The 19,784-nt window shown below is 40.9% G+C and overlaps 1 protein-coding gene across 4 annotated transcripts in view; it reads left to right on the forward strand.

Moving 5' to 3' along the window:
• Nek11 (NIMA related kinase 11) overlaps positions 1-19,784 on the forward strand; it is a 212,526-nt gene that overhangs the window by 52,201 nt on the left and 140,541 nt on the right. For 2 of the 4 annotated variants that reach the window (XM_051205792.1, XM_051205818.1), the window contains 3 exons: positions 2,573-2,691; positions 13,359-13,423; positions 14,571-14,697. In XM_051205792.1, coding sequence (XP_051061749.1) covers positions 2,573-2,691; positions 13,359-13,423; positions 14,571-14,697 — 311 coding nt within the window. The remainder of the gene's footprint in view (positions 1-2,572; positions 2,692-13,358; positions 13,424-14,570; positions 14,698-19,784) is intronic. The other 2 variants (XM_051205809.1, XM_051205802.1) reach the window with 2 other exon arrangements.

A 19,784-nucleotide genomic window follows, 5' to 3' on the forward strand; every position in this document is an offset into this window, starting at 1 on the left:
AACATGGTGAATGCAAGGCAATATCCCCCCCCAGTGAAATTTAAGAAAATGAAAATCAAAGGATATTGAGGGTAACTTAAGACCATGACCTTTAGTTTAGGTTTCTGGTGTCTTATCTTCATGCTGGCTGAACAGTCTCTTGGTCAATGTCTGTAGTAAGAACTGAAAACATTCCTTCTTATGATTCTACCCAGAGAACAAAGGGAGGTTTGCATAGCTCCTTCTAGTATTTCACTCCCAGGCCTATTATTTCAGGAGTTGCTTTTCCAATTTATTCCTCAATAATACAGACATATCGTGTATAGTCACAAGAAGCCATAGATTGAATATCAGTGCTGGAAATGGGCATGTAAATGCTGCTATTTGAGAAGAGTGAGTGGGCCTGAGGATGCAGCTTTGTGGTAGAGGGTTTGCCTAGCATAAAGAACTATTTCACAACTCACCAATTAGGCCAGGCTCATTGATCATCCAGCCCCAGGGACCCACTGTCTCTATCACCCCAGCACTGAGACTGATTACCTACCACCATCCCCTGCTTTTTCATGGGCATTGTGGGGATCAAACTTGGATCTTCAGGATTGCACAGCAGTTTGCCAACTGAATTCTCACTCTTGCCACACACTCTTATTTGTTAGGGTCCATCCATCTGTCCATCCTCCTCACTTCCTTCCTTCCTCCCTCTCTACGCAGGAGGAGAAGCAATGTCTTTTTGACATTAGAAATGTTTACCATAGTCAGAATATATTATACAGTTAGAGGCCTTGGATGGGAATATAAAACCAATAATAAAAATAGTGAAATAGGTTACTGTTTGTCTGAAGGGCTTTCTCATCCACTACTTAGGATGCCATAATGAGTATCAAAAATATTATGTCCAAGTTGCAGAAATACTATTACTGCACAATTTGTGTGCTATTGCAGAACTCAAGACACATCATGGTTGGAAAGTGAGTGCTGGAGAGGCACATTTGGAGAAAGACAAGGAAACTGGTCTCTCTTCCTTTTTCTTGCCAAGAGTTAAATATTAATTTACTATATTTTTTAATTAATTCACTGTATTTTTTTTTTTTATTCCAAGCAGCTTTGATCACCTTGGCCTAGAAAATCCAGCAAGGAAGGCAGTTTCATCAAGGCTATGTGTAAATGTTTGATATGATTTTGACTTCTTACTTCTTAACTTGGAAAGAGAAAATGCTAAGCAAATATTTGCACAATTTGCTGAAAGGAAATTAAAAACTGCATTACAAGTAGTCAGTTGACCACATGTTGTTTGATTACAAGTAATCTCTCCTGGTTGCCTCATTGGCTAGAAATACCTTTGCTAAGCATCTGAGGAGGACTCTGCCATAGTCTATGGATGGCCTAAATTTCCTCTTCTACCACCATGCACATGGCCGGCACACTCTCCATGGGAGTGCATCCCCCAAAGGTCATATCAAACAAGCTTTAATCTTTCTGTGTTTTAATGTAAAAGTCCTGAGGTATATGATTTCTCTAAGAGAACTTAACGGTTTATGTCTTGTTTTCTATGGTAATCAAAATATATTAAGACATATCGTCATCAGAGTCATGTCAGACACTGCCAGGCAAATGGAGACATTCATGATGGTCAGTCTGTGGCCTTGATTTTAATTAGTTATTTTACCTTTCACCAACATGTGAGTGACTAAATGCTTCTCTGTTATGTTCAGAACCATGCACTTACCACCAGCCACTGTATTCCCAAGGGCTTTGCTGGAGTTTAATAGAGAAGGGGAAACTCAGTCATTCCAAGACATTGTCAGTCTGTACATGCCAGATACTGCAAGGTGGTTCAGTGAGTAAAACATGGCTGATGACCTGAGTTCTATCCCCAAACCCAACAGTGGAAGGACAGAATCTACTCTTGAAACTGTCTGCTAACTTTCAACTACCCCATATATCCCCCCATTTATACACCCATTAGAAATAATAGAACAAATTGAAGTTAAAATTCAAAAGACTCCCATTGTAGCCAGCACTGGTGCACCATGCCAACACTCAATTAGTGTCTCTGATTGGAATTTCACTGCCTTCCATTTTTAACTTTCCCTCATATTAGGGTTCTGTATGCAAGGTGAGGGTACTAGGAAGGTTATTCCTAGTCTCAAATGAACACAGATTCAGGGGATGTCATCTGGATACCTGTGCTGTACCTGATAACACTTCTCTCTATATGGTTTTTTTTCCTTGCTTGATGGTGAAGATAAAACCCAGTTAGATGGACATAATCTAAAGGAGAAATGGCAGATTTTACTTGGTAACTGCTGACAATAGGAATAAGAACTCTGCTTGGATTTCTGTGGGAGTGACTGCATTTTTTAGAAGGATGAAAGGTCTTTTGATTTATTGGAAAGCAGGGTCACATGACTTCTGACATGTGCAGAGCATTCAGTTTCCATTTTCCCGAAAGGTCTGGTTCCATCTGGGTCATCCATCTTGGTGTATCCTTGGGAAACTCCATCTTGGGCCTAGCTGCCTTTCATTGCTGAGAGAACTTGATATTAAAATTTTACCTATTAAAACTATGAAAGATTTTGTTATTTTATTTCAGGGTGGAGATCTGGACTATAAAATTCAGGAATATAAAGAAGCTGGGAAAATCTTTCCTGAAAATCAGATAGTAGAATGGTTTATCCAGTTGTTGCTTGGAGTTGATTATATGCACGAAAGGTATGTTTATTTGCTTCTGGAAACAGGGTATATTTTATAATGCTCATGTCTGAACTTGAAAAGTGAATATTTTTATTTGAAAATAAACAGATCCAGAAGATGAATGGCTACAGCCAAACATCTGTAATATTTTATAATATGATTTTCTCCCTTTAAAAAGCTGTTGAATAATTATTTACTCACACAGTATTTAATTATATCAGTTGTATATGTGTGTGTGCATGCCACAGCTTGAGTGTGGACAGACTTTGGTGCCAGTCTTTACTTTTACCTTGTCTGAGATTGGGTACCATCTTCTCTGCTGAATATGCCAGGCCCATTGGCCTCTGAGCCTCCTGCCCCACCCCCATCCTGCCAGGAGGACTCAGGTTATAGACAGAAATGTCTACATTTAGGTTTTTTTTTTTTAATGTGACAACTTGGGATTTGAACTTAGGTCCTCACAACACTTTATGCACTGTTCCAGCTTCCCACTTTTTTTTTTTTTTTTTTTTTTTTTTTTTGTAGATCTAAAACCAAGTTGATCTTCAATACAAACTGTACTGAACATGGTGGGTGCCTTATTGCCTTATTTAACCATCTTCTGTGAACTAAGGCAGATACTCACATGTTGTTAGTAGGTCACAACAGACAAATATTCAATCCAAAAGTCAGTTTTGCTATCAAATGTCAAAGTATATCCTCTGAGTTTCGGTTATCTGTTGTTCTTGTTTATAGAATTTGCCTCAACAGTACATTTTAAAACATTATATGATCTTTTCAGATGTTAAGGTGTTACGTCATTTTAGTCCCTTCAAATGATACAAATAGATTTGTAAGAATAGACTCTCACAAAGTGGGAAGCCATGGCATGTTCATTGCAGGAGTGATCAGAACACCCGAGAACAGCCATCTTGAGTGATAGTGATATTCCTAGAGCACACCAAGGCCTGGTAGTCTGGGAATATCATTGCTTAACTGTGTCATCTGTGGTTTCTGATAGCATAAAAAGTAATCAGATTCCCCGGCAATTGGCCATATATTTGCTGAAACACTTGCTTGATGACACAGATAGTAACTAATTCAGTGTGGCTCCCAACAGTCTCTGAGGTGATGTCCTGAGATGATGATGAAATATTACATAATCTTTAATAAAGATGCTGACTGTTGGCTGCTGTGCATTCACGCTCATGTTATTATTATCTTTCCTTCCCCCCTCTTTCCTTCCTTCTCCCCCCTCCTTCCTTCCTCTCTTTCTCTCCCTCCTTCCTCCTCTCTTTCTCCCTCCTCTCCCTTCCCTCCATCCTGTCTTTCCTGCCCCACTGCTCCTTAGCATATCATTGGATATAATTATAAAACAATACAAAGATGCTCACTGTGGTGGTTGGGGGGCTATTCTGTGTACAAAATATACAAATAGACTCTGGTTAACTTAAGATCCCAATTTTGATTTGTTTTCTATTCTTGTATTTCAATTTTGTCATTTTAGTTTATGTCATACAGGGTTACATAAAGCTATTCCCATGCCAGTATAAAATACACTCTGAACACATCCCCCCAATATTTTTGATGTGTTTAAGATTACTTAGTGATAGTTAAAAATAGATGTGTTTAAAAAAAAAACCTCCAAAGGGAGGAGTGCACTTGCAGCCTGTCAGTGTTTATAAAGAGTCATTCAACAGGACTACATATGTGGATGCTACTGAATCTGTGGATCTGGAATTATGTTTTTTGTGATTCAGTTGAAAAATGATGGTGTCTCTTATTCATTATATTGTAACCATTCATTATAAGCTTCTTATAATGCCAATTTATGTTTTAATTTACTTTATTCATGTAATAGCACTAACTGACACTGTTACTTACAGTGTCATAGCTACAAGGCAGGTGGCTATACAGAATCACGTCTCCACTGCATGACAGTCTCTGAGCCTTGTTTCTTCATCTGTAAGATAGTGACAAGGAAGGGACTGTCACTGCTTGTTTTGCAGCACTGTAGGGAATGCACACTGGAATCTTATGCATGTAAGAAGTTTCTATAACAGTATAGACTGTGGTAATAATTAAATATAGACATAAGGACACAGCCAGGAGGCAGGCTTTTTTTTTTTGTTTGTTTGCTTGTTCATTTGTTTTGGTTTATCAAAACAGGGTTTCTCTGTGTGGCTATGGAAGCTCTCCTAGAATTAGCTCTATAGACCAGGCTGACCTTGAACTCACAGAGATCTACCTGCCTCTGCCTCATGAGTGATGGTATTAAAGGTGTATGCCACCACCGCCCAGCTTCATTTTTTTTTTTTTGTAACAATTACATGTGTTAATACAAGGATACAGAGAAATTTGACATTTGTCACATTACTTGTGGAGTGGCCATTATTAGAAATGCTTTGGGGAAATGTGTGACAGCATTTTCTGGACTAAACATCCAAATAGTGGGTCTATAGTCCTTGAGGGGGGCAGTGATGACCTTTTGGATGCAGACCAAGAGAATCATGGTGAACATATGGTAGACAGACATGCACTCATGTTTTCTTTGGCACTGACATATGATTAAGTTATGGAGTCATCACTGATGCCCATTATTGGGGTGGATGGGTAGAAAACATAGTATCTATATTCATCATGGGGCTTATTAGTAAAGAACCATGTGTCATTTGCTGGAAACTGGATAGAATCAGAATGATCAAACCAGGTGACATCAGATTTAGAGAAATACTATATGTTTTCTCTCATATATAGAATCTAGATTTTATAAAAGTGGGAGGAGCCTATTGAAGGAATTAATGGGAGGGGAAGGGGAAGAAAGGGATAAGAATGGTCAAAGTATACTAGATGCAGGTATGGAAATGTCATAATGAAATGCATTTTTTTTTGTACAAGTGATATGGACTGACACAAAAATCAAAAGAGGAAATAATGAGGCCTGGTCAGCAATATGTATACAAAAATGGCTGTAGAAGCCTTTTTTTTTAAAATAATGCCTAATGTACTCTTATTTTTTTCTACATTGGAATGATTAAATAAACATAAGCAATAATGGATGATCTGAATGATCCTCCATTATACAATGTAGGATGAAAGAAAGTGGATATAGATGGTGGATGTTGTGTGATTGTTCAAATCCAGGTTCAAACCAAGATGCATCCAATTGATGGTGAGTCACAATAGAGATTGTCCTTGGGAGTTTTCTATAGGAGGCTCAAAGAAACAATCTGGTATACTGAATTGTTCTGTGTGTAGATTAGGATTGAGGACTACATGGGTGATACATACATACAAATACATTAAGCTCCAGATTTTTGCAGTCCAGGGTGAGTTACAGAAAATGATGAGAGTGTCAAGAAAAGTAGATGTATACTCTATAGGAGATCGGAAGAGGTCATTCCACTCGAGACAACCAAGAAGGCTTCTTCAAAGAAGTGGCATTTGATTTGACGCAGGGTAGCTTTTGAGTGTGGCACAAGGCTTTACAGGCTTAAGGAACAGAGTAAGGAGAGGCACAGAGGTTGGAAAACAATCTATTTCTAGTGAACGCTGAGTGGTTCTGTTTGGATGGCTCTTGAGGTGAAGGTTTGAATGGAAATACGGGCAGAGAGAAGTTGGGGCCGATGGGGGCCTTGTTTTGTAGCATGGGTGGTGAATACAGTAAGAGCCTTAGTGAAACCATGTGACCAGAGCTTGCTTCAGTAAGATTAGGTGATAACTTATGGAAGATAGGTGGAGCGTGGGACAGAGAGAGGGGGAGGGAGGGAGAGACACAGAGGAAGGCAGAGACAGAGAGCTGGGTTAATAATCATAAACTTTTTATACTGTCCGTGTGGGAGGTTAGGAAGCTTGAGGCAAGGGGGCAGCAGGGGAGAGTTGGGGAGGATTACAATGATCTTTGATAAACTACAGTGACTGAATTTGAAATGAAGTAGGTTGTTAACTATGACAGGAAGGCAAAGATGGAGGCTTGGGATAGAGTGGTGGAGTACTGGTCTTAATTCTTGAGGATTTCCAGAGCTATTGGAGGTGGTTATCAAGATGATCTTGAGGTTTGGGGTCCGGGAAGGTGGGAGGGAAAACATGATGGCCACGATTGTTGTTGAGATTAACTGTGAGTATGGCAGGAAAAGTATGGAGAGGGGAGGGCTGAGAGAAGGGAGTTTGAGGTAAATCCTGGAGACGAACCAGGGCTTGCATTTGTTTTGATTCCTTTAGTATTAAAGTCCTGAAACCAAGATTAAACTTTGCTTAGAATGTGCAGTGGTTGGAATGAAAATGGACCTCATAGGCTCATATGTTTGAATGTGTGGTCCCCAGTTGGTGTAACTCTTTGGGAGGGATTACAAGGTGTAGCTTGTTGGAGGAGCTGTGCCACTGTGAGTGGACTCTTAGTTCACTCTCTCTGCTTCATGATTGTGTTTTAAGATGTGAGCTCACAGCCACTGGTCCAGCACCATACTCCCTTGCTTGCTTCCAAGCTCTCCATGATGATGGCCATGGACCCTCTGGAGCCCTGACTCCAAATTAAATGTGTTTCTTATATGTTGCCTTGGTCATGGCTTCTTGCCACAGTAATAAGAAAGTAACCCTGACAGGAGGTGAGCCCAGGAAGCAGAAACCACTGTGTAGAGAGAGAAGGGAGGGAAGAGAAAAGCGCCAGTGCATGGCTGAGCTGCTGGGGCAGGGCTGTGGGTGGAGGGACATATAGGCAGGTTTCCTCAATGCCTGCTTTAGGTTTTGAAGACCTCTTTGTGCATTTTATTTTTCAGGAAGTTGCTCACAAATTCTTGACGCTGTGTAGCTCTTATTTTTAACATTCTTAATTAATTCCCTCTTGAATTATTTTATAGTTCTGGAAATTTTTATTTAAATGGGAACAACAAATAGCTCCATTTGAGTCCAGTCTCCAGAGGGCTTTGTTTTTGTGGTTTTTGGCTGTTCTGGCAAACTGAACACAGGGTCTTGCTAGACAAGTACTATACTACTGAGTTACATTCTTAGTCCTTATAATAGCTTTTGCTTGTTAGAAACTGGGTTTCCTTATTTAGCCCAGGCTTAGCCTTAACCTCCATTTCCTGAGTGCTGGGGTTATAGACATGTGCTGTTGCACCTGTCTTTAGTTTGGCTTTTAAATGATGAAATACTGTGTAATTTTTCTAGTTCATTAATATATAGCATACTCTTTTCCCTGGTTATTTTTCAATATTTGATTAATTACATGCCCAAGACACATTTCTTATAGAAAATAAGCATAGTTGTCTATTTTAAAAATGGGTTAAATCCCAACAGATTTTTCTAAAGCATAAAATATAAGCAACTAAAATTTGTGATGTTAGAAGCTAAGAATACTCACGGTGTAGTAGAAGCTGCTTTTGGACAGTAGTGCTCAGACTAATTCCTACTGAAGGTAGTGGGCTGCTCATGTTACATGTCGGTAGCTAAGGGGTGTGGGAAATCCTGCAAGTCCTCTCAATGTGTCTGATCACCCTAGCACCCAAGCCAAGGAACAGCTTCTAACTAGACCTTGCTTTGCTCCTGACCATGGGCAAGCAAGGGTGAGTGAGCGCAGCCTTCATCAAGTCATCACTCCTCAGACACTGTGACTATCTGCTCATGTTCAATGGCCACAGCAAGTTACATGGCCAAACCCAGTGGTAGAGAGGAAGAGATGCCCTTACCTCCCCAAAGAAGTACTCTTCAAGGTAGAAAACATTTCAGATATTTAGGAACAAGAACACAGAACATATGTACCCAATATTTTTCTCTGCTTTGAACTTACTACTTTCCAACGGACAGCAATTAAAAATGGGGCTATGGGAATTGTTCCAGCTTCACAGGTGTTCTGTAGTGTCTATTAGAGTATTTTTTAAAAGTGCTTAGATTGCTTACAAGTTAATCTGGAGGATCACACTGGAAACAATGTGTTACACACAAGTGAGAGGTTAGGCATGGTGCCTTTGAAGCCAATGTCTTGCACAATAGTTGGTTAATTTTCTGTCCACTGGAGTGAGCAATGGGATTCCCATTTAAAATGCTGCTTCTGGCTGGGCTGTAGGAATCTGACTGTGTGAGACTGGCCCTTGAATTAGTCAAGTAGGTTTCATCCCCATTGTGCCTGGGCATTGTGCTACACACCAAGGGAAGGAAGGAGGAAAGTGCCCCCTCCTCTGCTTCTGACATTGGACAGGGATTTATATGCTCGCTTCCCCAGGGCTCAGGCCTCAAGATGGCCCCTGACACCCTGGCTTTCCTGGGCCTGTAGCCTGATGATGCAGGTGATGGGCCTTCTGAGGCCAAGTGCATGCGTTCTCAGGCCCAAGTCATGTACTTTGTTTCATTTCTGTGGAGAACTTTGACAAATACAATACTCTAGAGAAGACAAAGGCAGTGCTGGCTGGGGGGAATAAGGGGAGGGAGGGAACCGAAGAAGGGAAAATTGGCTGCCTTCTTCAGAACACTCCTGTACGGTGTTTTAATTTAGTCTGTAGCATATGGCAGGTACATAAATGAGACTGTTAAAGCCTAAGAATATTCGCAGTTCACTCAGCTGTCTTTGAGATTGCTGCACAGACCTCCTTCCGGAAGGGGTATGTAGCTTATTAGCCCTTGTTTCTTGAGGGACAGTTGAGCAGCCTCTCATGGGATGTACAGCCTTGGTGGTCTTGAAGGGTTGCTGATGCTTAGGTCAGTGTGCATCCCTGGTTTGCGAAAGACAGGCTAGTGTACTTTCCCAGAGATGGCTCTGACATCACCTAGCTGCCACACATTTCTCAGCCAGTTTGAAAAAAATGTTGTGATAAGGTATCTAAATGAGTCTCTGAAAAGTGACATGGAGGACTCATTTCTTGGGCAAGGCACCCACTTGGGAATCCATGTCAGAGCTTTTAGCCAGGGAAGGGGATGGGAATGCTGAGGTGAGCTGTGGTGTCTGGTTCCTCTTACTTTCCCCCATTTTCCCTTCTTGAGGCTACCCTGTAGTCAGTCCTTGTCAGTGTATTTCCACACATTTCCAGGAAGTTCTAGAAGGATCTAACCTCTACCTTTAGCTCCAGCACAGAGGCTCATCAAGTCACAGATGAGGAAAGTCAAGCAGGTGCCTTGGAGCTCAGGGTGGGGTCACATGGCAGAGAAAAGAACAGGAGCTTCCCAGGCTAAGCATCATCAAGAGGTCATTGGGAATAAGAGTTTGCAGACCACCTCGAGACCCTGTCAGACACTATTTACACAGGCTCTAGGGAGATGAAGGCTAAGTTGTCTGTGCCTTCTCCACAAGCCTGCCTTATGTTAGTGTTCTGCCTCTGTAAGCTGCTCTTCGCCCCAGGAAAAACATGGAGGCTGGGGAAAGATAGTCTGATGGGGAGATGGGGATGAGAATCCTAACACAATACTGACCACAAACAAGCAGTTCCTGAACGGGTGTCATGGACAAGAAAGGAGGGGGGCTTTTACTTCAGTAGATAAGGGGTGGGGTAGTGAATGGGGAACTATTGGAGATACTTGGAGATTTCTAGGGAAATATTTAAACTATCTGGACTGTTTGTTACCTTGTTATTTTCTGGACCTTAAAAATATATTTTAAAGGGATTGCTGTTGGCCCAGTATATAGTAAGGCTTTTTATTTCAGGATGAATTTTGCTTACTGTAACTACAACATCTGTAAATCACAATTTTACAGTTCTCCAATAGCTTGACAGCTGACCTGTCACATAAAACTTCTTACTCCATCACAGAGACAGTCCAATGTATTTTAAAATCTGTGTTCTAGCATATTCTGTGTCTTGGAAATGCATAATGCTAATTTACCTATTTTCATGTCTTTGGTCACTCATCTTTTACCTGTCCAGTTGTCACCAGATAACTTTCTTATGTATGCCTTACTTCTCTTAACATCATATTAGCCAGTCCTCTGGCTAGTGTCCCCTAGCTCATTATCACAAAAACAAGCCTTAGACTCTCTGGCTCCTTGCATGCTTACAGCTTCAAGGGACAAGACTCTGCCTCCTTGTATCTAGAATCAATAGGGCCAGCATGAAAAGACTCAACTGAAGATAACAGAAGCATCTCAGTTAATAAAAAGGATTCATTATTTTGCTGTCCAGGCAGACAGTTCAGGGGTTGTTTAACTCAGGTCACCTCAGTGATGTCCTCTGGGGTTCAGCTTTTTTCTCCCTTGGTTGTCTGGCTGATGTAGTTGGGCTTGTTCTCTTGTACTTGGCAGGTTGGCCGGAACACTTCCATGCACTACATTTGTTAGAACAGTAACCAAAGGTCCAAAAAGTATAAAATTGTGCTCTCTCCCTCCCCACACACTATTTTATCTTTTATAAGAACAGAGGAATATCTTCTACAAGCTTCTGTTGTGTGACTTTCTTGGGGACACATGAACAAATGTCTACTCCAGAAAGATTACCAAACTTAGTGAACCAATGAGTTTATTTTGGTTATGAACAAGATCATGGGGAAAGACAGCTGCATCATCCTAAATCCCATACCAACATGGATGCTGACTTACAAGGGCTGTATTCCTGGACCTTACCTCACAACTTGCAGAGAGCTCCCCTGAAGGGGGTCTCTTTCCAGCATTTTCACACTGCAACCCTGTCTGTCTTGCTAGTTTATCAGCTTCCTGAGTTTGGGACCTCATCCCTTTCTTTAGGAAGAAGGGAATAGTTATAACGCAGCTTCCAGCAGCCTCCCTTGTGTGGCATTTGGTGTTGGAAAATGTTTCAAAAGGAAAACACACACACACAAACACACACGCACACACACACACACACACACACACACACACACACACACACACTACTATATGGTCTTCCAGTGCAGTGCCAACCTTGATTTTCTAATGTTTTAACTTTTGTGCACTAATCCAGTAATTTCTATAGGTTAACCATTTATGGATTCCTTTTGGAACTTTTTGCTGTTGTTGCTCATTTATTTTTATTTTTCCTTTGGTCAGTTGATCTTGTCACCTAGTCCTCCTGGTAGTTTTGAGTGACTGAAGAATGTAGGTGAGTTATTAAGAGATGCTGGGTGATTATTATCTTCTCTACACCTGATAGCTACACCAGAGGCAGATCATGTTGCTCTAGTCAAGGACTGAGGTAGATTAAAGATATATTTAAATCTCCTGAAGGGGTCAACTTCTAATGTAACCTTCTCCACCTCTTTCCCTTTCCTCATCTCCCTTAGTTTGGTTTCTGTTGCTGTGACAAACACCCCAACAAAAGCAACTTAGGGGGAGGAAGGGTTTACTTCACCTTACAGTTCCAGATCACAGTCCATTATTGAAGTGAAGTCGGAGCAGCAGAGCTTAAGGGAATTGGGCAGCTACATCCATAATCAGGAAGAGAGAACAAAGAATTCATCGTGTCATTCTCCAACCACTCAATCCTTGTTATTCATTCCTGGGCCTAGCCTTTGAAATGGTACCACCCACAGTCTGGCTAGGTCTTCTGCCCCATTTAACCCAGTTAGGAAAATGCCTCACAGGCATGCCCACAGGCCAACCTAATCTAGACAGTTCTACTTTGATACTCCCTTCCCTGGTGATCCTAGACTTCTGCCAAGTTGACAATTTAAAGAAACCATACCTCCCCACCTTTCCCGTAGCCTTACCCTTCCTCTTCCCATTCCCTCCCTTCCTAGCCTTTCCCCTCCCATCCCTTCTACTTTCCTTTCTCTCCCTCTTCTTATTTATTTAATTTTACCTATTTTATTTGTTGAGATGAGATCTTACATGCTGTGTAGGCCACCCTCTAGCTCCTGTTTCAACTTCCAAGAGTGGCTAGACCCAGCGTTTAGTTTGCTTTTATTTCTGAGTGGAGCCTTTTAGGGTTTCTCATGTGCCTTGTCACCTAGAGCATGCACTGCACCCGTCCCATACACTAACATTTATTTGCATTCCCTACTAGAGTTGTCATTACCACTCATCTTAGTCATTGTTCTATTGCTGTAAAGATACACCATGACTAAGGCAACTCATAAAAGAAGGCATTTAACTGGGAGCTTGCTTATGGTTTAGAGGCTTAGTTCATTATCATCATGTTAGAAAGCATGGGACACAAAGGCATGATACTGGAGAAGGAACTGATAGCTGCATCCTGACCCACAAGCAGAGAGAAGGGGGAAACTGGACTTGGCATGGGCTTTTGATACCTCAAAGCTCACCCCCCCAGTAACACACTTCCTCCAACAAGGCCACACCTCCTAATCCTTCTAATCTTATCAAAGAGTTCCACTCCATGGTGATTAATCATTCAAGTATTTGAGCCTATGGGAGCCATTTTCATTGAAACCACCACAACACTCAAAGTCCATAGTTTACACAGGGCTCATTCTTGCTGTCCTATAGGAATTGGGATGAATGCATCAAACTGAAACAGTTTTGGTGCCCAAATCCTTACTCAACTTTTATCCCAACAACCATGAAGCAAAACCAACCAAAACCCTCACACACAGTCTGACCTTTTGAAACACTTTTAAAAGGTGCTTGCTCCTTCCCCTCTAAAATCTCCCATTTATGAAGTCTTCTACCTTGGAGAAAGGAGAACTTTCATGGCTTTGCATCCTTTAAGCAATGAAAGCTGGATCTGTGGAAGGACATGGTTACTCCCCATATACAACTACACCTTTGATTTCTTATTGGATTTTGTTTTCTATTTTACATGAAGTTTTATTTTTATTTTTCCTCTTTGTAGGAGGATACTCCATCGAGACTTGAAATCAAAGAATATATTTCTGAAAAATAATCAACTTAAAATCGGTAAGATCTTTCAAATGCCTGCTCTAAAGCTACAAACAAGTTTATCCTAGATGTAGCCACAGTGAGCTCAAGTGTGTAGTTCAAGCTAGCCAATGCTGAAGTAATCCAGCCCTGGATTCTTCAGCCTTTGCAGATATTCGCTCTTACCTGGATGAGACCAACAAACCCCAGTTATTTTATTTCTGCTTATCTGATATAAATTGAAGCATAAAGCACTTGCTACATGGCTGGTTGATTTGATAGGCATACTTTGTAATCCTCCTCTTTACCAGGCATTTTGTAAGCAGGTGACTTGTTTTTTTTTTCTGGTTTTATTAACTGATATAGGTTCCTTAAAAGTTTGTGATTTTTATGTGTATGGGCATTATGCCTATATGCATGTTTGTGCACCACATGCACGCAGTACCAACTGAGGCCAGAAGGGAGTGTTGGGTCCCCAGTGGCTACAGTTACAGCTTGGTTGTGAACTGTGGGTGGTGTGGATTGGACCTGAGTCCTCTGGAAGAGTAGCCAATGAGTGCTCTTATCTTCTGAGCCATGTCTCTATTACCCACTCACTTTAGTAAAATCAGTGAACAGTGGCCATCCATAATTTAAATGCTGCTATGATGACTTTACTAATATTTAATCCTCATTCAAATAGTTATTCAATAATCTAAGTATTATATACAGGTATGTGAGTAGTTAGAGAAGTCAGTGGATTCAAATTTTTATATGTATATTTGTGAATAGTTTAAATCTTTATAACTTCCCCTTTGAAAACAGAGACCAAAATTAATATCAAACTCTTCTCCCTGCAGGGGAATTTTCATGTCTTCACATTTAGTCCTTCTAGAATAATTTTGTTAGTTATCATACTTCAAGTGGTTTACTAGCCAGTTACTCTAGTTTTCTATAATTCAAGAAGTAAGGAGTCTGAGGTTATATAATTCACTTTCCTTGTTCAGTCCTCTTTCTCCTTTAAAGCACATATGTTTAAAGCTGCTGATCAACATTATAGAATTTAAAATGTCACTTTCTTTTTCCTTTAAGATGGCATGAGGCACATGGAATAATAAATGATGAAGTTAAATCAATTTTAGTTGTTCATTTCCAAGGGTGTTTTTATTTGTTTAAAATATTTACACAAATTAACCACAATTTTCAGGGGATTTTGGAGTTTCTCGGCTGCTAATGGGATCATGTGAGTTGGCTACAACTTTAACTGGGACTCCCCATTATATGAGTCCTGAGGCCCTGAAGCACCAAGGCTATGATGCCAAGTCTGACATCTGGTGAGTAGGTGGAGGCTGGCCCCAGGGACCTTTTCTCTGCTGTCAAAGGGGGCTCTACACTTTGTTTTGAAGTTCATCTGCTTACTCCAGCCACTCACTTTGTCCCTTTTGGCATTTGAGTTGTTCTGTGGCCAGAGGGAGAGGAGGGCTTGGAGCTTGTTATACTCTGTGAAATTCATTTCAAAGATTCTCTCTATTCATAGATGAGTTGGCTAGTTTGGATTCTGTCATTCCTGAACCACAGGGGAAAGTTCTTAATGTGGTGGAGACATTAAATTTTGATGTGCTTTGGCTAGCCTATTAAATAAAGCATTTGTCATCCTAAAATCCTTGCTTTATTTTATTTTAAGGTTAACTCCCAGCTCTGTGGGGGATATGCTGCTTTTCTGCATTTTTAAAGAATTTCACTAGAGATACTGGATTTATGGGTAGCCTATATTTACCCCTGGGTTTTCAGTGATAGAGACATCTGCGGTGTTTCACTTCCATAGCGCTCTTGAGCCAAGAAGAGCATGATGGGAAAATGCCTTAGTCTGTCCTGCTGTTAGCAGCAGGCCCTGTCCAGGGAGTGTTAGTGTACTTTGAAGGGAGCTTACATAATTTTCAGCAGCCAAGGGTTGAAGGACAATGTAGCTGAGAGCTTGTTAATTAAGTAAATAATTATTGTATGCAAATCAACCTTAAGTAGTTCTAAGCTTTCAAAGATGAGCAATGTGAAAGGCATGCCCACTTCTGTTTTCTAAGACGATGTTGTAGAAAACGACCTTTTGTGTGTTTAGGGAAAAGTGAACCCTACAGAGCAGCTGGCTTAGAGTTCCTGTAAGAGTTAGTTCTCTGTTTACTTTGGTGGCCCCCATGGGAGAGGAACTGTCAAGATTTGCCCTGGCTCCGACCTTCCATGTAAACCCCATCCCTCTGTTTCAGTCTTGTGATTGTTTTGAGGTTTCTCCACGGAAGCTTGCTCTTGCTAGAATCTTTTGCCCTAGAGGTCCACTTCCACTCATCCATCACCCCACACCAGAGTAAAATCCTTGCTCATGTGCACCCCACACCAGAGTAAAAAGAAAACTTGAACCAAAAGCAGAAAACAAAACCTACAAAGAAATTGCACGAGGAGAACTTCCTTTACATCATTTGATTGAGCATGTACTTCTTCCTCAGTGCTGTGAAGTAACCTGGGTATAAAAGCAGACTCACTTGGCTCTTATTCCTTGTGAAAAGGCCTGCTCATTTGTGAGTCCTTATCCAGCTCAAAGGTAGCAATCCTGGGCTTTGCAATGACTGCTAGTTACTTACCTACCTCTCTCTTCACACTTAATTTTTAAAATATTATGAATTTTAAAATAAATTCAAATAATGTGTGATGGAGAAATGGGAGAGAGGAACTGGGAGGGAAGGTTGTAGCTGGTGTATAAAATAAATAGATGAATAAAAATTAGGTTCAAATATATAATGTCTCCATGACTTATTATTATGTCATCTTAAGATGTTGCAGCATGACATTTTATTAAGGGAAGATAACTTCGGAAAGCCATTGTTTAAATTTCAGAGGTGATGTGTGGCAATCTACTTGTTCCTTTAGACAGGGCATGCACAGCTATTTGCCAGATCAGAAGGATAGGACCCAAGGGAAACAAAGCAACTTCTTCGCTTCATCTGTGCCCATTCCACTTGTTTACGAATTGTCCTGTACTACACGGGAAATTATAAGAATATCAAGCAGTATCCCTCTGGTGTCTTGTGACTACAAAAATACCTGACACATACAAAATCTATTCCGGCTTTGGATCAGCTCCCCTACCGTGATTATAAACTACTCAGCAAGTATGAGCTGAGAATGTATCATCATCTTGACCCAAGTAACCACTTTATTATGAATTTAGTAATTACTTTGCTTGTATCTAAATCAAAACAGGCTTATCTAGTAGCTGCCAACCCTAAAGTGGAACAAATATCGGAGAACTATTAATTACAGCGGCAGATAGAGAAGTGTGACAAGTGATCTTAGGGAGACACTTGGGAAAATTAGATTGCATGAGCTAAGAACCCATCTCAGCCTCTGAATGGGTAGCATCTATGTACTGTGGAATATTTTCTTGGGACTGGGAGTACATATGAATAATTTATAGATACTTTGCTTTGGCACTAGTAGTGGGACATCTATATTTACAGCACTTCAAAAGAATTAGTCTAATACTAATTACATTTTCATCTGTTAACACTTCCCCATATGTAATCTTCCCTTCCTTCTAACATCTGTAAGACCTGCCTGTGTTTGATTATTTATAGCATTCAAGTATAGAAAGTTGGTCTCAAAAGATACCTTGGTTACAAAAGTTGAAAAAGTTATTTGGAAAGTTATAATAAAGGTCATCAAGGACAGTGCTTTGAACACAGCTAATATGTGTAAGTGTTTGCTAAAAAAAACAAAAACAAAAACAAAACATTTTTTTTTTAATTTTTCTTTACCCATAGGAGAAATGTAAGTATGACTTTTGTTCCTTGAATGATTCTTTGTAGACAGAAGTTTCTGACCCATCTAGTCCCATAGACGTTCATCTCTCCCCCTCCCCCCGGCCCGCCAACACACACACACACACACACACACACACACACACACACACACACACACACACAGGCTTACAAACAGTTTGGCTGATGACTCAGATTTCTTCTTGGCTAGCTCTCTCTTAATTATTAACATTTCTATTAACCTATCTATTTCCACTTGGTCTTTGCTTACTGGTGGTGCCTGGGCCTCTCTTTTCCTCAGCAGCTATATGGCATCTCACTCCTGATTCCTCCTCTGCCTTTCTTCTTCCCAGAATTCTCCTCATCTGGTAGCCCCGTCTATATTTCCTGCCTAGCTACTGGCCAATCAGCATTTATACATCAACTAATAAGAAAAACATATATTCCCAGCATACAGAAGGACATCTCCATCAGTTCTTCAAATTGATTCAGCTATGAATAGTTAGTACCCATTTTCAGAGAGAAAAGGACAGTATTTTAGGGTTTGTGGTTCTGTAATTAAGCTGAAATGAAGCAATATCTTTCTGTCAATTTTATTTCCCTTATGTGAGAATCAGCTAGGCTGCTTTCTGATATGAGTTCCTGTGTTTGTAGGGTGTTTTACATGGAAGAATGGTGGTGAGAATCACAATGGTGGAGACCAGTTCATGCTTAACTATGGACTCAGGCTTTCATGATCTCAGAAGGCAAGCTCAGCTATAGGTGGGCTAAAACATAGAGGGACCAGCACTTGTCTGTTCTGCCTGGCCCAAGGCCATGTGCTCGATGGAGAACAGTAATCACACTAGTGCCCATTCCTCTAGAAGGCACCTCCAACCCAGGAATCTTCTTTCCAACCAACATGGGAACTGCTTGGGTTAAGGGCAAGTGAAATGGACCTTTTGTACCAGAGTTTTCTTCAGCAACAGCTCAGAAGGCTAGGGGATGTCAGCTGTTGCCACGGGAGCTGCTGCCAATTTAGCTTATGTGTCTGTTTGTATTTTTTTTTCACCAGAAAACAAATGGATTCCCTGAAGTCTGCTTTCTCCCCCTAGAGGGGGCTCCAGGTTAAAGTAGTCTCTACTGCAAGGCTCTCTCCACTTTCAGAGTCCAGGCTGTGCCCAAGAAAAAGGTGTCATGGAATGCTAGAGAGTGAATGGTCAAGGGCTGTGCTGAACTCACATTGTGTAAAAGCTTTTACTCAGGCCTTAGAGCTGCTATGCTACATTGGCTGAAGCAAGTTAAGTGCCAACTCCAGTACCTTCACCCACATGTGACATGACAACTCCAATAACAACAGTGAAGGCAAAAGGACTATGTGAAAAGAACAGTCACCCCCGGAAAGGCTCCATCTTGTAAGGTTGCCAGACTGGGCTATAGGAAAGATACTGGTAGGGGAAGGTTGGAACAGACTAAAGAGAGAGGTAGATTTTCTCTAACCTGATACATCCTACTCTTTCGATGTTCATTACATCTTTAAAGAGCTCCAGGAGGCTGCATAAAGTGAATAAGGCAGCTGGAACCATAAGCAGCGGGAGCTGTTGCCAAATTCATCCTTAATGGGACAGTGGAATGGATACTGGTTTGGAATGAAAGGATGCCTTCTTATTATTTCTTCTCCACAGCAGGCAGAGAGAGCACTGTCCATGGTTCTTTCCTAGACTAAGGTTTATATAGAATACTTAGGGCTGGACTCAAGAATATCTGAAGATAAAAAATATTTTCTTTGTCTTCCAGCCAGTTTTTTCTCATGCTGCTTATCTTTCTTGCTTCTCTCTCCCATGGCTAATTGCCTTGATCTTCCATTGGTTAATTCCTATAGAGGACATGGTGATATCTTTGGGGGGGGGGTCCAGAAGTGCCAGATCATCTTCAAACACTAGAACTTGAGGGAACAGGATGGTCGAGTTAGGGAATAACAGAGAGAGAGGGAGAGGGAGAGAGAGAGAGAGAGAATTGTCTTGATAGAGGAAGCCATTATGGGATTAATGAGAAATTTGGCACTAGGGAAATTCCTAGGAATACACAAGGATGACTCCCAAAGTGTATGTACAAGTTTGCACTCTCACCAAATAATGGAGGAGTATTCCCCTGGCTCCATATCCTCTCCAGCATAAGATATCATTTGTATTATTGATCTTGGCCCCTCTGACAGGTATAAGATGGAATTTCAGAGTCATTTTAGTTTGTATTGTTCTGATGGCTAAGGATGTTGATCATTTTTCCGAGTGTTTTTAATGCCATTTGAGATTCTTCTGTTGAGAATTCTCTGGTTAGGCTGGTACACCATTTGTTACGTGTAGGTTTCTTCTGCCAGCCAGTCTAGTCCCACTGGCACACCAGTCCCAAATAATACACAGAGACACTGTATTAATATATAATTCTGTTGGCCAATTACTAGTTTGTTATCGGCTAGCTCTGTCTTAATTATTAACCCATTTCTATTAATCTATGTACTTCCACATGGTCTTATCTTACCGGAGAGAGGGGCCGGCGTTCTGCTCTCTCCAGTCTCTCCATGTTGACACCCCCTAACTCCTTCCTCTCTCCTGCTTGTCTCCTAGTCCCACCTATCT

Source organism: Phodopus roborovskii, unplaced genomic scaffold, assembly GCF_943737965.1.
Source record: "Phodopus roborovskii unplaced genomic scaffold, PHOROB, whole genome shotgun sequence".
Lineage (NCBI taxonomy): Eukaryota > Metazoa > Chordata > Mammalia > Rodentia > Cricetidae > Phodopus > Phodopus roborovskii.